The 24,557-nt window shown below is 46.3% G+C and overlaps 1 protein-coding gene across 1 annotated transcript in view; it reads right to left on the reverse strand.

Moving 5' to 3' along the window:
• Positions 1-20,889, reverse strand: part of TMEM116 (transmembrane protein 116) — a 214,677-nt gene extending 193,788 nt beyond the window's left edge. Inside the window, exon 1 of the mRNA XM_085634079.1 lies at positions 19,807-20,889. Within this exon, the coding sequence (XP_085490205.1) occupies positions 19,807-19,878 (72 nt within the window). The 5' untranslated portion in view covers positions 19,879-20,889. The remainder of the gene's footprint in view (positions 1-19,806) is intronic.
• Positions 20,890-24,557: the final 3,668 nt, after the last annotated feature.

Genomic DNA, 24,557 nt, shown 5'->3' on the forward strand with positions numbered 1-24,557 from the left:
CGGTATTAGGAAGGGGTGTTTTTAGAACGTCCATTCCTAAAACCGAATAGCACTGGTATGTATGAAAGTTTTGCGACCGAAAAGCGGTTGTAAAACATTCATAATTTACTAACTCCGTAGAGGAGGCAGTAACACATTTGCAAACGGGAAGGGTTCCCACGGACCACTACCTACCAGTAGCGGTCCGTGGAGGGAGTTCGGTGGGGCAGTGAGGCGGGGCGGGGGAGGGGCAGGGTGGGGAAATGTAAACACCGGAAAATGGATGAACGGAGGTAAGTACACATTTAAATAAATAAAACAAATTCCTTGCGCATGCAACGAAATTTGTTTTATTTATTTAAATGTGTACTTACCTCCGTTCATCCATATTCCGGTGTTTACATTTTCCCACCGTGCCCCTCCCCCGCCCCGCCTCACTGCCTCACCGAACTCCCTCCATGGACCGCTACTGCTACCTACTCTTAAAAAAAGCTTTTTATTTTTGTAATGCAGCCCGTTTTCCTTCAAGGAACATGGGCTGCATCACAAAAAAATATAGATTTCTTTATTTAAAAAGAAATCACAGACATGATGGTCTGCTGACCCCAGCAGACCCCATTCCCTATGGGTTGCAAATTGCGACCTGCCTCATGAATATTGATGAGGCAGGTCTATTTGCATCCAACTAAGAATTGCAAACAGTGTCGGAGACACTGTTGTACATAGCTGTTTGAGATTTCCTAATTGCGAATCGCAAAAATTCACAATTTAGTAAATTGCAAACAGAAGTCTATGTACATCTGGCCCTTGGTGTGGGTGAAGCGATAATGCCAGCTAAGGGAAGAGCAGATCCATGACATAGGTGGGGTCCAGCCCACCACATCTGCAATGCTAAACTGCCAGAGAAGAGGTTTCAGTGTCCCTTGACAACATACCCAAGAGACAACTAGCAGCCTCATGCATCAACCCAAAATCCAGTCGGTAAAATACCGATTCGGTAATAGCTCCCGGTATTAAGTAAAAAATACCCAATCCCAATGCATCAACCCAAAAGCAGAAATCGCTATTTAAGGAATCCTTAAATAGCGATTCTTTAAATAGGGATTCCTTAAATACCGATTCCTTAAATAGCGATTGCATTTAAGGAATCCCAAAGTGAGATTCCTTAAATGCAATGCATCAAAGTTAAAAAATTAGCAATTCCGCTAATAGGGGGAGAAAATTACCATGAAGATGAACTGCATGGTAATTTGCAAAAACTTTGAAAAATGCACTTTTGTGCATTTTTCAAAGTTTCATGTTGCGCACACACATGCCCTTAGAGCATGTGTGTGTGCAACATATGTGCACATATCATTTTCAGGGGTGCAACAGGGTGTCCTTTTGACACCCTGGCACCCTTGAAAGTGCTCCCGCTATTAGCGATTCGGTAATACCGAATCGCTAATACAGACTGGCTTTACATTCATTCCTATGGGCCTCCAAGCCCATAGGAATGAATGGGTAGGTATTCCTTATTACCGATTCGGTGTTACCGATTCGGTAATAAGGAATATTAAGGAATCGCTATTTGAATAGCGATTCCTACATGCATAGCCTTTTGCTATTCCTTATTAGCGATTCCTTATTTTTCACTAATAAGGAATCGCAAATGGCATTGTTGATGCATAGGCCCCTAGGTGTTTTCCATTGTTACTGATGGAGGACAAACAGCCGAACGGAAATGAAGAGATTCAGGGAGGGCAAGGATGCTGGGAGAGTATAATTCCAGGGAGCGAAGAGATCAGGGAAGAGCAGTGCAAACAGGAGAGCAGAGAGGGCTTAAGAGAACAGGGTTTTAGGAAGACTCGGTGGAGGCTCCTCCACTACGGCAGAGGAGAGCCGCCCCACTGCTATTTAAGCAGGGAGACAACACTTTTAAAGGGACATGTAATAAGGAGGAGGGGTCTCCCCACAAGACGTTTGTAGGAACAGCGATTAGTAATGCGTTTTAAAGCACATTCTTCCCAATACTGGTTGCACAGATAACTTTTACAGATAGTTCTAAAGAGAAGTTCACGATATGATCCAAAACCACACTGTTCCAGAAGCGTCATACCTTTACTACAACAGCAAAGTGTTATATGCCCAGCAAAAAACTGCGACAAAGCACTGGATGCACAGCAAAAAATATTTTGCTAATAGGAGAAAGAGTGCCTATTGGATTGATCCTTGCTGGTTTCTGCGTGACAGAGTTGGTGCTAAAGTCCCCATATCTCCCTTGGAGATGGTTCGTTTGAAAGATAACACTTTAAATGAATGCTGAGGCAGGTAGAGGTCCGCAAGTGAGATTACATCGGTCAATTGCGACCAATAATGACCCTTAAATGACACAGTACATTTGAGACATTCTGGGACAGCAAAAATCCTGGGTCAATAGAAATTAAGGGACAGTAAAGTTCATGTGAGAGCAGACAGTCCAGAAGAGATGCAGGAGAGCAGGGTTTCAGGAGACCAAAGTTTCTGGAAGAGCAAATAGTGTGGGACAGCTAGGATCTGGGAGTAGCTGAGATCATTCATAAGAGTGGAAAGCAGAGATCCTCCTGGGAGTGTAAAGATGGTGGGAAAGCAGAGATCTGGGAAGAGTAGCGATCATAGAACAGCAGAACTCTAGAAACAGCTGAGAACTTGGGAGTGCAGAGCCTAGGAGAAAAGAGATCCACCGATCCTAGGAGAATAGATACCATAAGAAGGTAAAAATCCTGAGAGAGTAGAGATAGTAGCACACTAGAGTTCCAGGGAGCGTGTTGCTTATACGAGAGCAGGGATGTAGCAGCAATCTAGTCATAGCAGGCATGTAGAGAAAGCAGGGTTTCAGACACAGCATAGCTCCAGGGAGGATTGTGATCACGAAAGAGCAAAAGTCTGGAAAGGGGGAGATCCGTCAAGAACAGAGATTCAGAGATTGGAGCAAGCAGAAATTCAGTATTTTGTTTATATATATATATATATGTATTGTTTTGATGGCTTAAACTACAAAACAAACCAAAAATCACGAACACATTTACATGGCATTTTAATGATGAATGTAAGGCAGTCCTATATGACGGATATAGGTCAAAACTATGCAATCTATACCAAGACAGTGGTAGCATTGCTAACTTTTACATAAACCATCTTTTATATTGGTATCAATTAGCTTTCACCTCATAAACCATTAACACACCTCGATTCATCTCGATCAATGGGGGCAGTGGAGTCCTTGCATTCAGTGTGTCTGTTGGTATCACCGGGAACAAACCCCACAATTCCCACGCTATGATGCACCCTCCAGCACCCCCAGGCCTGCTTGAATTTATTCGGACAGCCCCTACTGACATACACCACTTATTCAAAGAACATGCATCAGTCCATCCCTGATAAATATTGGTCCCTGGTCAACATCAATGAGGAACCCCATAACAGTGCTACATCCTTCTTTTGCCACTACCAAGCCCAGCTGACAGAATAAAAGATGTTTGTATGGAAGATCAATATATGGTGGGATACCCAGGAGCACGAATAGAGAACTGAGGGGGACTTTACAGTCCGCTACGGCGTTCAACTCATTCAAAACCATCACTCAGTATTCCTGGAGCTTAAGACATACCCACAGTGCATAAAAAAGTCCCCTCCATGGAATCACACTTCCACCAATTGGTAGTCGAAACTCTCCCTAATTTATGTCGTTTGGACCAGTGTTCCCTATAGGGTGCGAGCATGCGAGCCTGCACCCAACCTATCCCTAGCGCTCAGACAGTACTTTCAAGCGCGCACGTTACTTCCACGCCACTACTTGCATCAAGCGAGAGATTCAACCCGTTCAACAGCGCTGCATTTAACAAGCATTTGCAATGCAATATGTCTCGTATTTATGAGAGTTAAAGCTATTGTCATTTACAATGGCAATAGCTCAAATTCTTGTAAATGTGACACCTATTTCACTTCAGAGAAGCGGCCGCCATTGTCCGGGGCTGCTTGAAAGTGAAAGCGCGCATGGCGAGGAAAGCACGTCATGCCTGCAGTTGTAGAAACCCATTAAAGAAAAGAGTGCTTACAAACTAAATATGATAAACCATGTCGCAACAGAAGTAAAAGGGCCAGTCCTCATGGGAGGTTACAAAAGCAGAGACAAGGCGGTACCAAGGAGGGACTAACAAGCCTAATAACAACTGGGAAGCCAGCGTTTACGAAAGACAATGACACAAGCCAATGACAAATATGGGCGGAGAGTGGGAGGGGCATCAAAGCCATACTCCAGTACAGCATGCCTCGCAGCAGCGCATGCGCTGCCCAGGCTCGACCTACAAAAACAAGCAACACTAGAAAAAGCCCATTCTTGACAGAAAAGTAGAACATACATTAGCAACCCATTAAGAGGTGAAGTTCCGTGAAGAGGGCACCAGAACGTTGCAGCAGGTGTTTCAGAGCAGGGGGCTTCTATATATGCCTGTTGCTCAGTTTTTATCCAGGTTGGTGGTGGCATTCCGGGAAGAGTCTGTTTTGCAGACAATCACTGCTAATCATCTGTTATTTTGCCAGCAGATACTCGCTGGCATGATGTGTTTTGCCTACTCGGGGTCATTTAATTTTGTAACAAATGTGCCATATTTTTTACTATTAATTTTCTGTCTTTGTTTACTTTAATTATTAGTTAGAGTTCATTAACGCAGCTCTGAAACATATTTAAATGTGCTTTCTATTAATATTTCTTATCATGTATTGCTCTTAGGCTGAGTTAGTGATCCCTGACTAATAGTTAAAGTCAGTGGCGGCTCGCCGTGGGAGTGCTGCAAGGTGGGGCGGGTGAGAGGCAGGGTGGGGGGTAGTAAACTCCGATATACGGCGTTACGGAGTTAAGTAAATAAATAAAACATTTTACATTTCGCGCGCTGCATCGCCGAGTTGGCGATGATGCGCGCGCAATGTAAATAATGTTTTTATTTATTTATTTACTTCACTCCGTTACGCCGTATACCGGCGTTTACTACCCCCCACCTTGACCCTCCCCCGCCCCACCCCACCGCCCGCAATACTCCCACGGCGAGCCACCACTGGTTAAAGTAAACAAAGACAGAATGTTCATGTTACAAAGGCTCACAGAGATGTTATGGGCCTTTGCATTCCAATGACTGATATTTTTTCTCTTGGATAGGCGGCAACTTAACAGATGAGTTAACATGAATTTTCGGCCTTTGTTTACTTTAAGTTTTACTCAAGATTCATCAACACAGCTCTAGAACACATTAAAATTTGCTTTCCCCTTATATATTTTCTTTTTGTTCTAGGGCTGTGTTACTGATCGCTGACCAATAATTAAAGTAAACACTGACAGAAAGCTAATATTCCAAATGATTTGGGACAATTTAATATACTGTCTTTTTACATATTTATTTAATTTTATTTTTCGAGTTTTATAGAGCGCGAACCAGACCCGTGAGGGTATCAGAGCGCTTTACAGGATTGACAGGTGGTAAAAACAGTATTAGGACAGGTGTATACAATTGGGATAGGAACAGGTAGATGCATTATACAAGGAAAGAAGTAATAGACAGTAACATATCCCGGATACAGTTGGGATAAAAACAGGTAGATACATTATATGTGAGAGCAGCTGTCTCAATTCCCGGGTTGGATGCCCAGAAGTACCGAGTAGGTATCATCCGGAAGAACCATGGGTAATGCCGTAATAGAAGGAGAAACAAAATCGCTGAGGTGATTGAAATGTAAGCGTTAAGCAAGGAATTTGCCCATAAAAAAAGTTTTGGCCTCCTTTTTAAAATGTGCCAAAGATGGAAGTCTTCTGATGGTGGGCGGGAGTGAGTTCCATATTATTGGGGCGGCCCCAGAGAAGGCCTGATTGGACGTTTTTTTTCCCCGCAAGCGTGCTGGTTGGAGCAAAATGTCTCTGGCGGATTGTGAGTTTCTGGCTCCTCCGGATATCATGAGTTTCTGGGTGAGAAAAGCTGGGGACTTGGAGTATAGAGCCTTGTGAGTGATGCAAGCCAGCTTAAGTTGGATTCTGGCATCGAGAGGAAGCCAGTTTAGAGCTTTGAGGTGGGGAGCGATATGGTCAAATTTCTTTAAACCTGTTAGGAGCCTGGCGGTGGCATTGAGGCAGGCTTTCAATGGGGCCAAAGAGTTCTTGGGTAGACCTGCGAGGGTAGAGCACCCATATTCTTGTCTGGAGATGACTAGTGCCTGGTTTGCCATTTTTAGGTCGGGGTGTCGAGGAAAGGTTTCAGGTAACTTAGGTAGCTCAGGTGAAATCTGTCAGTTTTGGCCATCAAATTGATATGGCCACGCATATTCAAATTTCAGTCTAGGATTATTCTCAGGAATTTAGCGGAGTCCACAATAGTAGGAGGGCAGTTTAACACAGTGATAGCCTTGATTCATTCCTGAATGTCTGAATTGGTTTTGGGTGGGGAGATAAGGAGAAATTCAATTTTTTTGCGTTAAGTTTGAGCTGGTTAGAGGTGAGCCAATGCACCGTCAGCTTCAAGGCCTCATTCAGGGAGTGAATGTCCTCAGGGGAACAGATTTTAATGGAGATCTGTGTGTCGTCGGCATACATGTGATAGGCGATGTTGGCGATGCGTAGCACCTCTGTGAGCGGTTCCAGGTAAAGATTGAAGAGGGTAGGGGACATGGTTGATCCTTGGGGGACTCTGGCCCTGATCGGAGAGGGAGCGGATAAGTTGCCGTTGATAAGGATTCTCTGTGAGCGATTCTGGAGGAAAGACTTAAACCATTCAAGAACGGTGCCATCCAATCCCATCCGGAGTTTGAGGCGAGCCAGGTGAGTTTCGTGGTTGAACGTATCGAATGCCGAGGATAGGTCTAGGAGGATTAGGAGACAGGTTTTGCCTTGGTCAAGGGCAATGGAGGTCATCATCCACGATGTGAAGGAGGGTGTTTTCCGTGTCCAGGTCTGAACCCGGATTGGAAGTCATCAAGTAGGTGGAAGTTGGTAATCTGTTGGCTCATCTGCTGTTGCGCACATTTCTCCAGAACTTTCGCTAGGAGTGGAATGTTCGATATCGGTCTATAGTTGTCAGGGGAAGCAAGATCCAGCGTGGGTTGCTTTAAGATGGGGACTACCTGTCCGGCTTTGAGAGAGTCTGGTATCAATCCCTTTAGTAGGGATGCATTGATTATTGCAGTCCAAGAAGGGATGATCGCCTGAGAAACCGGGGCTAGGCAGTTAGAAGGGAGAGGATCATTGTAGTGACTGTTCGGGTTTAAGGGAGATGGAATTTTCGAGACAGAGTGTTCGTCATAGACTTTAAAGTTGGACCAGTGCCCTAGGTTTTTGGGTGAAGTGTGGGAGGGCACTGCGGAGAGAAGAGGCAAAGCAGGCGTAGTTTGGGAGTGCGTTGCAGAATTGACTATGTTTCCTAGTGCAGTGATTTTGTCACAGAAGAAGGAGGAAAATTCCTCGCAAGAAATTAGAGATTTAGGGGTTTCTTTGGAGGTTTTAGTAGTGACGGCCCGTGTAGGGCGTTTTACCGGCGCGCTGCAACGCATTTGGCGATGCAGCGCTCGCAACGACAATTGTTTTATTAATTTTTTTCGTAACTTTCCTGAAATCGGCCGTTTGCCGCATTTTGCAACCCCCCATACTGCCCCTCCTCTGCGCCACGTCACCGCCCCGGTAAAATGGCCTACACGGGCCGTCACTGGGTTTTAGCCAGTTTGTTAGATTGATGTTTGACCAGGTCGAATAGCTTGCAAGGTTTGTTCTTGGCGTTCTCCAGTTCTGTTCTGAAGAATTCTTTTTTGCGTGGAGGATTTTCCTATTGTAGGCGCTTCTTGACTGACGGAGCAGTTTTAGATGGGCTGCTGACGGGTGCTGTTTCCAGTTACGTTCTGACTGCCGGAGGGATCTCCTCTCCATGTTGAGGGAACCGTTGAACCAAGGATTCCTGTCTTTGATCTGGGTTCTTTTTAGTTTTAGTGGAGCAAGGTCATTGAGAATGTTGGATATAGCTGTAGAATAATGATCAGTGAGGTTGTTGACCGTAGAGAGATCGGGGGTAGCGTGGTAGGTCCGACTCACAGCGGGCAGCCAGTTTCCTGTGGTCAAGGTTCTTGGTGGCTCTAACCCAGCGTTTGGGAATCATGGGTTGTAGTGTCCAAATCTTGTGGGTGCCAGGCAGAAGGAAGCTGATAGCGTGGTGGTCGGACCAATCACATGGGTCTATAGAGAGAAGTGTGACCGCTGAAACCTTGGCGATGATCCCGTCCAGAGTGGCGCCTTTCGAGTGAGTTGGGAGTGAGCAGGCTTGGGTAAGGGCTTGGTCGGCCAAGAAGTGTCTGATGGCATTGACCTGAGGGTCCTTGGGTTGTTCCAGTGCAAGTTGAAGTCGCCACGGAAAATGTCATTAGAGTTAGGGGAGGCCTTGGCTGTGATGATTTCCATGAGGAGGTCGGTGAAGGTGTCATTCGGGCCTGGGGGTGGTAAAAGACGTGCAGTTTGCACAGTCGGGTGGTGGTGTTGCATATGGAAAGTGCAAGGTATTCGCAGGAGTCTGTAGGATCAGTCAGAAGTTCAGTAACATGGAGGTTAGAGCGGTAGATGCAGGCAATGCCTCCCCCTTTTTTATGGGATTGCCTGTCCAGCCGTACGATGTTGTAATTGGGTGGGACTAAGAGGTCTAGGCAGGGCGATGAGGATTCATTGAGCCAAGATTCAGTCAAGACCGCTAAGTCCGATTTCTGGCTCAGGATGAGATCGGCGACATCTGAGGCATACTTTACTGCTGAGCGGCAGTTAATTAGGAGGCCGGATAGTGGGGGGTCGGAGTGAATGTCTAAAGTAGGGGCAGAGATGGGTACTAGCGCTAGGTTGCTGTTGATCACTCCTCTGTCGCGGGGGGTAGCTGATCTGTTGGGGTTGGATGCAAAAGTGCGGATAGGGTGTTCGTCACTCAGATCTAGGGAGTATGGGCTAATCAGGGCCGAATCGTAGATAATGTGGAGGTCTGCAACTTCTTCCTCTGTGAGGTCTAGAGGGCTAGGCGTTGTGTGGGGCGGTTTGTAGGTACGAGGTGGGCCAGAGTTTCCTCATCTGAAAGGTGGCAAGGCTGCTTGTGAGGGCGCATTTATTAAGTATTGTCTGGGCCTTTGCAAACAAAAGGCCCATATTTCCCCTCCCCAGCCCTCACCCCCGCCACTACCTGGAAAGATGACAAACATATATGTTAACGGTCACCTTCCCATGTAATTGGTGTTTTTTTTATCTTCCCCGTTCCTTTTGAAATGTTGGATTGCCACCTTTCTAAGAGAAACAAATACCAGCCATTTGATCATGTATTAGGATGATGCAAAGGCCTAGATGTAATACCTGAATAGGACTTTATATTAAAAAAGTCTGCAATCATTTGTAACATGACTTTTCTAAAATTATGTACTTTAATTATTCAGGCAATGCCATGGCAAACGCCATTGATTTTGGTCGTTGTATGCAGCACTTGTGTGAATAGTCAGCTTCTTGGCGCACGTGCACTTGGCTGCAGTGCACAGAGACCTTATACTGCCGCACAAAGTGGAAAAGAATTTGAGGGAACATTGGTTTGGACTTATCAAAGTATGCCCTAATCAGGATTTTGAACTAGATCAGATGGAACCTAGTCCTGATGACCACTTCACTTGGGGGCATCAGGGCTGCCTTCCAATCAGTGTCTTCAATGGATCCCAGCTTGTTCTCCCACCGCTGCCGAAGGGACTGGATGGTGGTTTTCGGGCATGTTATTGATGAGTGTCTTGTATATTGTGGATCGACCAGAGCACACTCAGGGGCCTCTGTACAGCTCACTCCCTCAGCTTGTAATGCATACCTAAAGTTGTGCATGTTTGTACAGCTGCGAACATGAGAATTCAACCTACTTTAATCTGGTGGAAAGCCTTCTCAGTCCCATCCTCAATAACATCCACAACTTTGGAGATCCCAATCAGGTCTCAGCATCCATACCCTTTCAGCCCAATTACTTCCTTGACCATGGCTCCTTCCCAGAGAGGTGTCTCCAAGGTGACACTTTCCTTCCACCCCAGGCAAGCACTTGCCTTGTCCCAAGCCATCGGGAGCTCCGAGTGAACACAGAAAGGTCATACCAGCCCCCTACCCATTAAGATAATGGATCCAGGTGGGAGACACCATACCATTCCTGTCCAGCCATACACCTGGATCATATTCAGGCGCATATGCCTAGTTATTCACCATGTACATCTGGGCCACCCAGTAGTACGTCTGTAAATTCATCAGAGCCATCCAACCATTGTATGCGGATCTACACAGAGTCTTTAGGGCTATTCTCATTGCTGCCCCGTCCCAGAGCAGCAAATGAAAAATGCTGATTCTGGTAACGGGACCGGAGTGCTCCACATTACATATAGGAGCCCCAGGAGATGGGTTGTGTGGGCCACCTTGCAACCAAAGACGTTTTAAGGCATATGCAAAGAGGCCAATTGCGCAGGGCCCTCAACTTCCAAGGACCCCCCGTGGAAAGTGAATTTTGTCCATTAACCTCTGTCTATTCTATTTCTCTATCTAAACCTCTGTGCCTACCAGGGGAGGCTCCATCGTAATGGCGGAGGAGCATCGCCCCACTCGTCAGAGCCACTCAAAGAAAAATAAAATAATAATGAAACAATATTATTTTATTTTTCTTTGACTGGATTTGACAGGCATGGAGGGTGGGGCGGGCCGGGCCATGACAGGCAGGTGGTGGCACTTAGAAGTGCGCATGTATGTTTGGCCGGCCGTCCTAGGTCAGTCAAACATACATGCCCACTTCCATTTCTCCAGCCATGCTGTGAACTGAGCTGTGTTCACAACCGTGTTGGAGAAATGACTCAGGCTCACAGGCAGAGTCTGAGCGGCAGAGTAGGCAGCTCAGACCAATCCAGACACTGCTCTCGCAGCAGAGCAGCGCCTGGATTGGCTGAGCAGCCTCTGCCTTCCCAGAGACTGCTAGGAGAGCTCCGAGGCGGGAGGGGGCTGTTGGCGTCGAAGGCTGAGCGAGAAAAGGGTTACGTTTATTATTTTTCTACCACCCCCCAACGCATGCTCACCCGTCCTTCTCCCGCCTCCCCCTCCACCTTTGTAATGTGGCGGCTGCGAATGGTGCCTACCTCTAGCTCTTACTCTGTCTTTCTTCTCTGTGTCATTTTAAGAATTTGTGGGGTCCCAAGGAAGGCATGTTTCAACTGTTTTTGTGCGACCGTGTCAAAGTTTAACATATAATTTAGTCATGTTTAGCATCATGCTGGCTTAAATTAGCAGGAAATGTGTAATACAATTAAAATGTGTTCCGTACAGTGGCCCCCAAACCCACCAGCAGGCGCTCCGTATTTCTGCATAGGAAAGTATCAGGTTGTGTGGTATATTATTTAAACCCGTCATGGGTGGCCCCTATGAGATTGTCTATTGTGCTATCCAGTTCCCAAAAAAGACAGGCTTCTCCCAATTCACTGTGTACCCCAAGTGTGCGCCAAATTCCCCAAATAATGTAAAGATCAGTGGTAGTTCCAGTGATGTTCTTTTGCCACCGCTGAGGGCCAACGTTGGGGGTCAAGCCCACCAGGATTAGGCCCCGCTTTTTGCAACCAGTGGTTTATCTCACGTGCTGGAAAGTTATCAGACACAGAAGGAAGTACACACAATTAATTATTTATTTACTGCAAGGGAAGCAGTCACTCACTGGGCGTGAACCTGCTCTATGAAAGCCCCTTCTTTCTTGTGCAGCGACTTCCTGCTCTGTACCTGGGTGTGCGCTTTATAACTCACTTAGATACATATATACACAAAACAGTGTGGTAGACCTCCCCGGGACAGAGTGAATGGAAAACAACAGACCACCAGCCCAATGTAAGTAAGCACAACTAACAATAAAAGCACAGACACAGCACACAACCTCGTGCCTACGTTAAACCTAGTATTGCATACAAATTAGAGGTGGGCGAGCCAACAAATTAACATGGTCTGGTCTGGCTCTAAGAGCCCTTGCACGAGCACAGGCGGAAATGTTTGACAAGTAAATCATGCAACAAACATCACGTAAAATATGAAAAATATATTTTCATTTAAAAAAAGCACATTTTTGTACCCTGCGACAGCTTTGGCAATAATAAGCCACATTACAGGTTGAAGAAAACGCGGGCTTATTGAACTAAGTATTTGTCTAAGAAGTCACAAAGATTGATTAAGGGGGAAGCTGGCATTCATCCCGAGTTTTCTGGTTTCACTTTGTAGAAATCAGCCACTAAATGGGTATCTAGTTGTCTTCCCTTTTTCCCACAAATGTTAACTGATCTGTTTTAATATTTGTGCTGGAGGGTAGGGCGAGAGTGGACTCGAGGTTACTTCCAAAAGACACCAGGCGGAGTCAGAGGCTAGAGAGCCCGGCATCTACCTCGTGTTTGTACAGGCCACCTCCCTGTGACAGAAATAGGTGCAATCTTGTTTAGCAACCTTCCTGAAAGGGGAGAACAAGGGAAAACTGGGATGGAGACAAAAAAAAACAAATGGACAATATCGGGGATCGCCCCGGTTCAATCTCGAGGTGAAAAAGAGGCTGGGTGTCACCTTTACTGTATGCCATCTCCCACCAGTGAACTACTGGAGCCTCGGGGTGTTTTGAACCCTCTAGGCCAGTGATGCTCAAAGTACGGCCCGGGGGCCGCATGCGGCCCTCCTGACCTATACATGTGCCCCCCCATCAACAGCAGCACTGGGCTGCTAGTCACTGAAACCAACACTTATATTAAAAGGACATTCAATATACAGGCAAGCCTTTATTTAAAGGTTAATTGTTTCTAGGTTGTCGTGCACCACTTAACTTTAGAAACGCCTTCATTTTCAAAGCTATCTTGCGGCAAAAGTGTAAAAATACGATAACGACTCTTTAATATTCAAAATGTGCATTTCATTCCACACAATTTGGTAAAGTTGGGGAAGCTGGGATGAATCTATCGTTTCTGGTTTCACATGGTGCAATTCAGCCACTAGGGTGCCGATTCCGATCCTGGAGAAATTTTCCCCGTACGAATCATATCCGGATTTTTTTCCGTACGAATCGTACAAGTACCGTACAAACTGGCAAGTACGATTCGTATGGGAAAAAATACATACGAATCGCATTGGGAAAATTCCCCGACACGTCCTCGGGTCGGGAAAAGTGTCCGACACGTCCCCGGACGATTTTCCGTACGAATCGTAAAACTGAAGTCCGAGCGCGCAAGTACGATCCGTCCTGTGCGCCCGATTGTACAACCGTATGGAAAAAACACCGTACGGAGCGAACTTCTATAGCAACCATGGAGACATGTGCCCGCATACGCGCCGTCCCCCCCCCCAGCCCCCGTATGTACGCGCCGTCCCCCCTCCCGTGTATGTACACCCGTGTATGTACACCCGTGTATGTACGAGACGTACCCCCACCCGTGAATGTACACCCGTGTATGTACACCCGTGTATGTACACCCGTGTATGTACGAGACGTACCCCCACCCGTGAATGTACACCCGTGTATGTACACCCGTGTATGTATGAGACGTACCCCCACCCATGAATGTACACCCGTGAATGTACACCCGTGAATGTACACCCGTGTATGTACGAGACGTACCCCCACCCGTGAATGTACACCCGTGTATGTACACCCGTATATGTACGAGACGTACCCCCACCCGTGAATGTACACCCGTGTATGTACACCCGTGTATGTACGTCTCGTACATACACGGGTGTACATACACGGGTGTACATTCACGGGTGTACATTCACGGGTGTACATCCATGGGTGGGGGTACGTCTCGTACATACACGGGTGTACATACACGGGTGGGGGTATGTCTCGTACATACACGGGTGTATATACACGGGTGTACATACACGGGTGTACATTCACGGGTGGGGGTACATCTCGTACATACACGGGTGTACATACACGGGTGTACATTCATGGGTGGGGGTACGTCTCGTACATACACGGGTGTACATACACGGGTGTACATACACGGGTGGGGGTACGTCTCGTACATACACAGGGGGCTGGGGGGGGACGGCGCGTACATACGGGGGCTGGGGTGGGGCGGTGTGTACCGGGCCCCCTATACCGCTCGCATCGCGGCGTACTTACCTTTTCCGGCACTTTTTGGGTGCCGTAAAAATATTGCCGTCCGGACTGCTGTCGGTACGAATCGTACTTGCTGGTACGTAAAAACATGCCTAACTCCGACCGGACGTCACGTCCGCGGTGTCCCGGATCACATTCGTATGTATTTTACTGTCGGTCGGTGTTTTGTCCGACTCGTACGGAAATGGTGTTTCCGTACGAATCGTACTTGCAAGTTTGTAGGGTTTTTTTCCCGGGTACGAGTCGGATGGAGAAAACGCTCCGACCGACGGTTCGTACCCGTTTTTTCCAGGATCGGAATCGGCACCTAGATGTAGTATATGCTTTACTTCCCCTATACCCACCTTTAAGCCCTCCGCCCCCCCTTCCGAATTCGCCTCCCTAGTATCGATGTACCCCTCGTTACATCACAGACCAAACTTTGGGGCCCTTGAGAAAATGTTTGTGAGTACCCATGCCCCAGGCCGACACCACACGCCCTCGGCAGTAGCAGCGCCCTCTTTATCTATCAGCCCAGAAGGTGGTTATTTTTGGCGCTTACATCGTTAGACGATGTGGAGTGCTTGAGACCTTTAAAGTTGTTTTGAAAAAAACACGCAGGAAACAAATGAGTTAAGACAAAACTATTAATATTTTGTAAGTACACTAAGTACGTTTTACTTGGTGAGAACAACAGATTGCAATATATCACGTACCACCCGTTTACTTAAAAAAATATTGTCAGCGTAATTCCTCAATTACCCCTTCACGTTTGGAAACATATACATGTGATTTATAGACAGTAAAGCTGAAATCTGAAAAGTCCTTTGCCATTTCTGTGGGTGATTACATTTAATTAAAGTTTTTGTCAAAAAAAAAAAAATGTTTTTGGGGGGGGTGCGTTGAGGGGTCTGTAATAAAGCACTTTTGTAATGGATACCAGTGTGCTTTCCTCTTTCGACATTGGAGAAAATACGCCGATAGTTTCCTAAAAAACGCTTTTACCTTCCTGCCATCTTGGATATCACTTTCTTGAGTTCTAAAACCTGACTGGCAATTTTAGAGGCGCGTGGCATCTTCAGCACTAGCTGCACTCCCTCGTTCGTATTTCTTGGATAAATGCACTGATTATCCTTTAATTGTTGGAATTAAATATTGCCTACAACATCCACTGCTTTGCTTTCACAGAAACGTAGACGTACCAGTGGTTTCAATATGAATACACACATATATTTACATCCATGGGTTAGAGTAAGTACTGTATCTCAACCTTGACTATAAAATGGGTCAGTTGCACCTTCTAGAGAGAGGGATATGATAGTGTTGTGACATCATTTCCAGAAACATCCCTCCATGTGACGTAATTTCGAATTATCTGAGCTAATAACCGGCCCACTATTTTAGGACCTGTACCCTGAATTCATTGGACTACTTATGGCGGTTGCCCATTGGCTGTGGGAAAAGAATAGGATTCATGCTCAAGTTACTTGTTTTTTATCTAACTGTTGTCCGTTTCTTTGCTGAAAGCCTCTTGGCAGCTTTTGGTTATTGCAGCCCTCTGCTCTCCCTGCAAAAGTAGGAATTTACAGCACTTAACACTGGTGTTAGCCAGTTTTTAGCATTTTCACTTTGGGCAAACCTGATAACTGGGGAGACAGGAAATGAAGTGGATTTTAGAGGATCCCACATTGCAATCTATGTCTCCTTGTAGACTATATAATCACCAGACAGCACCTCTTCTTCTAAACTACCTTGTTCAGAGTCTCCTTGTAAACCCAATCTCTCCAATGAAACTACACCTCCCCAACTTTAGCACACCTTTCCTGTAGACCTCACACTGAACCAAATCCCTATGATTACATATCTACTCTCCCACTAGAACACAACTCTACCGTGAAACAAGAGCCCTCTCCCATCTGCCCCATTAAAGCATCTCTTTACTACTTTCTCCCTATAGGCAACATCACTCACTCTGGACCACTTCCATACCTCTAAGGATGTCCACTAAAACATGCCCACTAAACCACACCTCTACCTCTGAAACATCTCTTATCATTAAATAACATCGCTACTGCAAAGCCACATAGCGTCTGCTAGGCCACGTCCCTTCGCTAGGCTGCATCTCTTCCACTAAACCACATTTTACCTAAAACATCCCCCATTTTGTGCCAGCCTTCATATCTCCCACTAAAAAACATTTATGTCAGTCAACAATACCCCTGTCTGCACATCTCCCACTAAAACCACATCTATGTCTCTCTCCAACCATGAAGCAAGCATAGCTGCAGACAATCAACAATCTTATGGCTAAGCAACATGATTCAGTTTCATTGTGTTCAGAATCCTTATCACTGTTCGAACATGAACACCTCTACCTCCTGCTCACATCTCTGTCAATCCAAGCACTGACCGTGCCTCTGGCAGTGGACCACATCTCTCCCAATAGACCATATCTCTCCCACTGACCCACAATCCAAGCACTGACCATGCCCCTGGCAGTGGACCACATCCCTCCCACTAGCCCATATTGTGTCCACTAACCCACAATCCAAGCATGACCATGCCTCTGGCAGTGGACTGCAATCTTCCCACTAGGCCGCATCTCTCCCACTGACCCACAAGCCAAGCACTGACCATGCCCCTGGCAGTGGACCACATCCTCGCGCTAGACCGCACCTCTTCTACTGACCCACAATCCATGCACTGACCACGCCCCTGGCAGTAGACCACATCCTAGCGCTAGACCGCACCTCTTCTACTGACCCACAATCCATGCACTGACCACGCCCCTGGCAGTGGACCAGATCCCTCCCACTAGACCATATTGTGTCCACTAACCCACAATCCAAGCATGACCATGCCTCTGGCAGTGGACTGCAATCTTCCCACTAGGCCACATCTCTCCCACTGACCCATAATGCAAGCATTGACCATGCCTGTCAGTGAACCACATGCTCGCACTAGGCCGCATCTCTTCCACTAACCCCCAATCAATGCATTGATCATGCCACTGGTAGTGGACCACATTCTCGCGCTAAGCCGCATCTCGTCCACTAACCCACGATCCAAGTATTGACCATCACCTCTGCATCACACCTCCTTTCTAACGCTGGGTAGATCTCAGTTTTGTACTGACCAGAGCTGGCAATGATCACTTTGAGGACTGTAGGTAACTGTACTTTAGAGTAAAATGACCTACTCTTGTTCCCCATAAGCCTCAGTACATATGCCTCCTCAGCCCATCTTTATATTTCCAAAACTTTGCAATACCTGGCAGTAGACTGTCTCTCTCCCTCAGACCCCAGCCTTTCCCAAGCTCTTGCCTGCACGTAGGAGTGTATGAATTATACCACATATGGAGCCACTGTGAAACTTTGCAACAGGTAACATTTAACTCTAAATGCGAACTGTGAGCGCAAGGGGGACATCTCGAACATTTAAACTGTTTTTAAACATGTATTATTCAGGACTGTCAGAGCTTTACACAAACCTCGGGAGACTAACAGAACGTGTTCCAAATCCAAAGAGCCTTTATTCGACGGATAAATAAATGAGTTACCACACCATCATAGTACATGGCAGTGGTGTGCAATATCAGGATATGGAGACTCGGTGGCAGTCTGCCCTATAAGTGACTGACTCTGCTCCGGCCCTGTCATCAGCTGGGATTCTGCCAGTTTCCTTGTTGGTCTGTCTGCTCCTGTGTTGGCCCTAGTGACTGCATAGGGTGTCCCCAGACTGCTTGTCGCAGTGTGTTTCTTCTTGCATGCTGACCCATATCACCATACCTAAACTTCCATATACACTCACGTGTCAGTGCTGTCTGAAACTTCTAAATGCACTGTACTGACCATGCCTCTGGCAGTGGACCACATCCCTCCCAATAGACGGTATCTCTTCCACTGACCCACAATCGAAGCACTCACCATGCCGCCAGCCGTGGATCACATCTCGTGCTACACCTTTTCTCTTCCACTGACCCACAATCCAAGCACTGACCATGCCTCTGTCAGTGGACCACTTCCTTCCCCCTAGACCGTATCTCTTCCACAGACCCACAATCCATCACTGACCTTGCCGCCGGCCGTGGACCACATCCTTCCCACTAGACCGTATCTCTTCCACTGACCCACAATCCAAGCACTCACCATGCCGCCGGCCATGGATCACATTTCACGCTAGACCTTTTCTCTTCCACTGACCCACAATCCAAGCACTGACCATGACTTATTTGCTCATTTGCTCTATCTAGTACAATGTTAGTTGTGTCTAAATACTGCGCCTGAGTTATGAATTTACATATGATTGCACTGGGGGCTGTATACACAACAAAGAAACCTCTCCTCTAGATTTGCACCTCACCTCAAAATCCCACCATTAAGAAAAAAAAACATAGGTGGCACATCCTTCTCTGTTCAAGCAGCCAAACTATGGAACTCTTCAACCCCAAACATAAGATCCACTGATAACCACCTTATCTTCAGAAGACTACTCAAGAGTTGGCTGTTCCCCACATAACCAGCATACTCAAACATGAATATGTAGCATATCCCTGTGTATATGAGCATTTATTTGAACTATATATGTGTTCCTACATTTGTGTATTCCTTTCTATAAATGTGTATAATAATTATATTTATAAATATATAGATATTCGTTAGTTCTGCTTAAAAAATGTACATATTTCTTATGGTTATATTATTCTATGTTAAACATATATATGCACTGCATAAATAAGTAAATCTTTATCATAACTATTTATCTACAATTGCTTCACAATTGAATTAAAAAATGTATATATTATAAAAACAAATAAATTAGCTTAAAGTACAGCAACACTTAAAAGTCTGAGTTTATTAAATACAACTTAAATCTACATATTTTACCTTCCTTATACATATATACCCTCCATGTACTTATGTATCTTTATATTTATTACTTTACTTCTAATTCAGCATCTACAATGGGGTACCCTAAATCTCACCTTATACCTCTCTCAATATTTCCTCTACCTCCAGTCTCTGACTCACCCCAAAGCCCATTTTACTAATATGATCCCCAAAATAACCCTTTCTAGACTCTTCCCTCCTCAACCCCTCTTTGTGTCATCTCAAACCTATTTTACTATTCAGATCTCCCAAACAAGCCTTTCTAAACCCTTCCTTCTGACTCTCTGCCCGCCACCTCCCCTTTACTCATCCCAAACCTCCTCCTACTGCTATGATCTCCAAAAAACACTTTCTAGACCCTTCCATTTTCTGTCCCTCCACTATCCTTTTCCATCGAACTAACAGACTCACATGTCCACCGCTAAAATTAATTTCATATTTCCCTATACTAATTCCCCACTAATCCTGTTTAAATTTCGGATGATGTGCTACCCGCCGAAAAGTGCTTCGACACCTCATCAGGGGTAGCAAGCGCTATATAAATGCAAACCCTTTCCTCTTCTATCCCTCCCCTATCCTTGTTCAACCCAAATAACAAACTCACCTGTTCACCGCTCAAATTAATTTCATATCTCCCTATAATAATTCACCACTAATCCTTTTTGGGTTCTGGAGTAGCATGCTATTCACCGAAAAGCGATTTGATGCCTCTTCAGGGGCACTAAGTGCTATATAAAATTAATTACAATATAACAGGATGAATAAGTTGTATTACAGGGCAAAGTATGTCTCGTACTCACCGATTTCCACTGTGTGTCGTCATCATGATCAAAAGTGGGGGTTACAGGCACGGAGACGCCCCTATAATCCATGCCGTGCCCTATGGTGTGAGCACTCCAGCCTCTTCCTCTGACTCTAAGAGTGGCAGCACAGATCCAGAGATCCCTGGTCGGTAGTAAACCAGAGCCCGGGGAAGCCAGCTGTCTCTCTGGAGCAGTGGCAGAGCAGACACTAAGAAGTCCTGGGGTGTGGAACAGCAAATGCCTGCAAAACGTAAGCTGCCTTCCTGGAGGGTGGGAGAGCAGACCCCTGAAAAAGGTAGGTGTCTGCCTGCAGCCAGAGACCAGATCCCAAAGATATGAGGTGTCTAACTGATATAGGAAGGCAGATCCCAGATAAATGAGGTGTCTTTCTCTGGTTGGAGACCAGATCCCAGAGTTAAGAACTGCCTTCTGGTAGTACGAGATCAGATCCTATGGAAAAGAGGTGTTCCAGGGGTGTCTTTCTTTGGTGGAACAGTAGATTACAGGAATATGGAGAGCTTTTCATCCGTGGAAGACTAGATTCAGTGATATAAGGCGTCTCCCTGGGTTTGAAAGACCAGATAACTATTTGAAGTGAGGTGTCTTCCTGGTGTGTGGGGAAGCAGATCCCAGGGGGTGGGGTAACAGAGCAAGGATCCAAGGGAAGGCTGAGATCCAGCGCGTGCAAGCAATCCAGGAGCACCCAGTTCCAGAAAGCGCTCAGATCCTTAAGAGAAAGTGCCGACCCCTCTGGCGGCCGATGGGCTCCGCCCTCCCCTGAGAGTGGGCGAGTACAGATGCTGCAGGGATGAGGGGAGCCCTGTGTCATTCATACGGTGGTTACCCTTGTGCACTGCCTTGGGAACGAGACCCCGTGCGCTGCAATGTCTCGACAGTGCCTCACTCTGCGCAGCACTGCCCGATGGATGAGAGTCCTCGCTGCCCCTGCACTGCCTCGGATAGCGAGTCCACTCTGCCTCTCCCTCACAGCACTTACTCAGCCCCGGGACAGCGGTCGCCGCCTTCAACCCAATCTGCACTTCTCGCGGATGCGTGCGCTTTATTTGTCTGGCAAGGACTGAGTCCAGAAGGAGGGGCAGTTGAAGGGGGGCGTGGAGAGGTCTTGACAGTACGCACTGCCCGGGAGGGGAGGGGGCGGGTGGGGGTGGTAGCAGGTGTCAATCCGGTCTCATCCACCTCCTGGTACTCTGCTCCTGGGGAACTCCTGGTACTCTGCTCCTGGGGAACTCCTGGTACTCGCCCGCCGCAGGCGTGGCGACACTGAACTTGACTTTCTCCGGTCAAGCAAGAGGAAGGCAGGGCTGCCCTCAGGGTGAGGGTGAAAGAGAGCGCTAAAAAGAGCAGGGGGGGAGGGACATCACAAGGAAGAGTGCGTAACTCAAGGAGCCGCCGAGCTGGAGAGAGGAAGAAAAAGAAAGCGATTAACGGGGAAAGAGAAGAATGGAAAACGGAGCGACGGGAGAAAATAAAGAGAAACAAGAAAAAGAAAGGTGGGAGAGGGGACAAAACAAACTCATGGAAAACAGAACAAATGAAGCAGAGAAAAGAAAAAACGTGTTAGAGAAGATGAAGAGGAAGGGAAGGGAAGAAGACTAGTTGCCAATAATGAAATAAATAAAATGCAAGAAAGAAGTGGGGAGAAAGTAAACTAAATACAAATAAAAAGAGGGGAAAATGAGCGCTGAAGAATATGACAGAACATAACGAAGAGTAAAGGGGAATTAAAGTGAACAATCAGTTGATTGGCAACGGGAGGAAGAAAAGGGGGCGGAAATGGTGGGGGATAAGTAGTAGTAGAGGATGGACAGAAGCATGGGCGTCTGCAGGGGGGGCAAGGAGGGGCGCTTGCCCCCCCCCCCCTCACCCCTGGAGCGCACTTCCTTGCCCCCCTGCGGACGCCCAGGACCATCACCACCGGCGTCTTCAATCCCTCGTCCCTCGTTCACCCCAGAGGCACAACTAGAGTCAAATTTCGGGGGGGGGGGGGGAAGGGGGGTTGGGGGCGTCGGGGGATAATTCATCCATCCATATGCAGAGTGGGGATGCAGGGGCTCTAAAGGGGTGAAAACACAACAAAGCCTCGTTAACAAGTAAATGGTCTTTTAAAGACCTGTGAAGTACTCGGGTGCGGCTGAGCCCGGCTGACACACACGAGGGGGGGCAGCTGAAGCCCTTTGAGCGCAATGGGCGTTGCGCGCCTGACTTTAAACACTCTTTGTGCCTATATCTGCAAATTTGTTTGCTGCTAGTTTAGTCTCCGATGGCAGCTTTGCTGGCGATAACAATTCAGGCACAAACTCCCGTTGGCACCTGATACAGCATTATTATTTGGGTGCTGGCAATGGGGCATGTATTTGCACCCAATTACATGTGCCCTGAAATAAGGGATAACATGAATAAACGTTTCCTATGGCAAATTTTGAATGTCAGTACTCCTAGCATACAGATTTGTACATCAAATATCCTCCAGGTAGGAGGACCCTTTGAGAATTGCATGAGCAAACGGCATGTATGATCAGCTCATAACAGGAGTAAGAACAAAAAATATAACCATTTGCCTTTGTTCTCTCCGCCCACCTCAGAATTAGGCCTGTAAGGTGCTGTTTCCTCTTAAACCCTCGGCGTAAGAACCAGACCAAACTAATGTAACTGTTTATGTAATTGCATATTTGTTGGGTAACCTGTCCTGGCACACATTGTTAATAGAGGTTAGAAAGCATTTACCACTTGCTTGTGAGCGTTATTATTTATTTGAGGTAAACCCACGGCCTTCAGAGATTGGTGCACTTTAAAACGGGTGATTTACCACACACCTTTACAGTATATTGAGAATGACCTCATGTGGGGTAATACTGACATGTGCTCAGTACAGGTCAGAACATGAGGGTGCCCCTGCCAGATCCCGGGGCTGTTATTAAGCATGGTCCAGGATCCAGGGTGCCCTCCCTGAGGTAATGCTGATTTTGGCCTGGCTTAATTTGCCAACACCATGACACATTCAGCAGCACCCGCCACTGACAGCTCTTTATTCTGAGTATCAACCTGCAGGCGGTGAAGGGGCGTTTTTATTTTCACTTCCAGGTGGACCCAAAACAATGGACTAATTTAAATGGCCATCAGCCCTCCTTTTGTTCGAGTATCACCTGGTGGAACCCCAAAACAAGGGCCTAATTTAAAAGGCCATCAGCGCCCCTTTTGTTCGAGTATCATCATGGTGGGTACTACCTGGAGCCTAACACCTAAATGCTAATGCAATCGAGGGAAACTAAGACCCACAGCTTGTGATCTGTACAAGGAAAATATGATTTGGAGGCAGGTTTTTGACGTTGTTCAACCTCTGTGTATAAGAGATGAGCACACACCGTAAGTATGTCAAATCTGGATAATTACACAAATTATGATTTTAAAAATGTTCTAATTTTTTAATTTAATTTTTTCATAGCATTTTTCATCCCAGTGTAGGATGTCAAAGTATGTTACATCACACGCAGACGTTAAACAAAGACAATAAATCATAAGTGTTCAAATCAATCTACAGTATGTTACATAAGACAATGAGGATTACAAATTGTCAAGAGTGCCTGGTCGGGAGAAACACAAAGTCAATATTTAAAACCCCGTGTGACTTTCTTACTTCTGAATTACCTCTTTTAGCAATCTTGCTAACAGACAGATTTTGAAAATAACAATAAGGTTCTAAACCCATGCCTTGACACTTGCATGTAGGTCCTTGATGCCAATCCATAGCTCTTTATGATATATTAGAATTATTGTAAGTTATGAACAGCAAGTTACAAGAGGATGTCAAAAGCAGTAACCCGCTTACCTTGATACATAAAATACAAATTTTAAATTTCCATGTTAAACTTCATGATTCTTAACTGGGTGTAGACAAAACACAGATCTTTGCATTAACCACCAGAGAAATCTAACTTTATTAAAAAAAGTGATGGCTGTGGCACAACAACCCTATGGTGTATGAGATCATATACAGCCTGCTTCCTGTCCCCCATGGCTCCTCCTGTGCCCCAGTGTTTCTGTGCCCCACCTGGCACACATCATGTCGGAGGATGGTAATAACGTTAACATTTTGACCCCCCCCCCCCTGGAAAAATTTCTGCGGACGCCCATGGACAGAAGGAAAGGAAACGAGAGAGAAGGAAGGTGAGCAGGTTGAGAACTGAGGATACAGAGGGACGGTTAGAGAAGAGGAAGCTAGAGGAGGGAGTTAGTGAACGAAAAGCCAACGTGAAGGACGCCGGACCCGTAGGAGCGATGAAATGAGAGGAAAGTGGTGCTTAAAGGATGGTTGCAACTAGGGCTGCGTGAGATAGGCAGACAGAGCAGGGTGGGTGAGCAGAGAGATGGAGTAGACGGATGGATGTGGTCCAGTGGTCGAAGTGGGGGGAAAAAGTAGGGGAACTGTGGGCGGAGAATCAGAGGGCGGAAATAACCCAAGGATTGGATCAGTGGGCAGAGCCACAGGTGTGGCCAGAATGCGCAAACATCCCAATTTTTAGTATTTGCTTGGCATTTCACTGCCCAGTTTAATTAACCAATGGATACACATGATTATTTAAGGTTATAATGAGTTATTGACATTAAAACATTCACAAAGTGGGAAATGCTTCTAATCACAGAATGTCCCAAATACCATAAAATGTGGAAGCACAAGCCATTTGTTGCCGAGCCATGGAGTTTGTCATCAGCACTTCTCCCTTTTTCCA

The sequence above is a fragment of the Triturus cristatus genome, chromosome 11 (assembly GCF_964204655.1).
Source record: "Triturus cristatus chromosome 11, aTriCri1.1, whole genome shotgun sequence".
NCBI classification, from domain to species: Eukaryota; Metazoa; Chordata; class Amphibia; order Caudata; family Salamandridae; genus Triturus; species Triturus cristatus.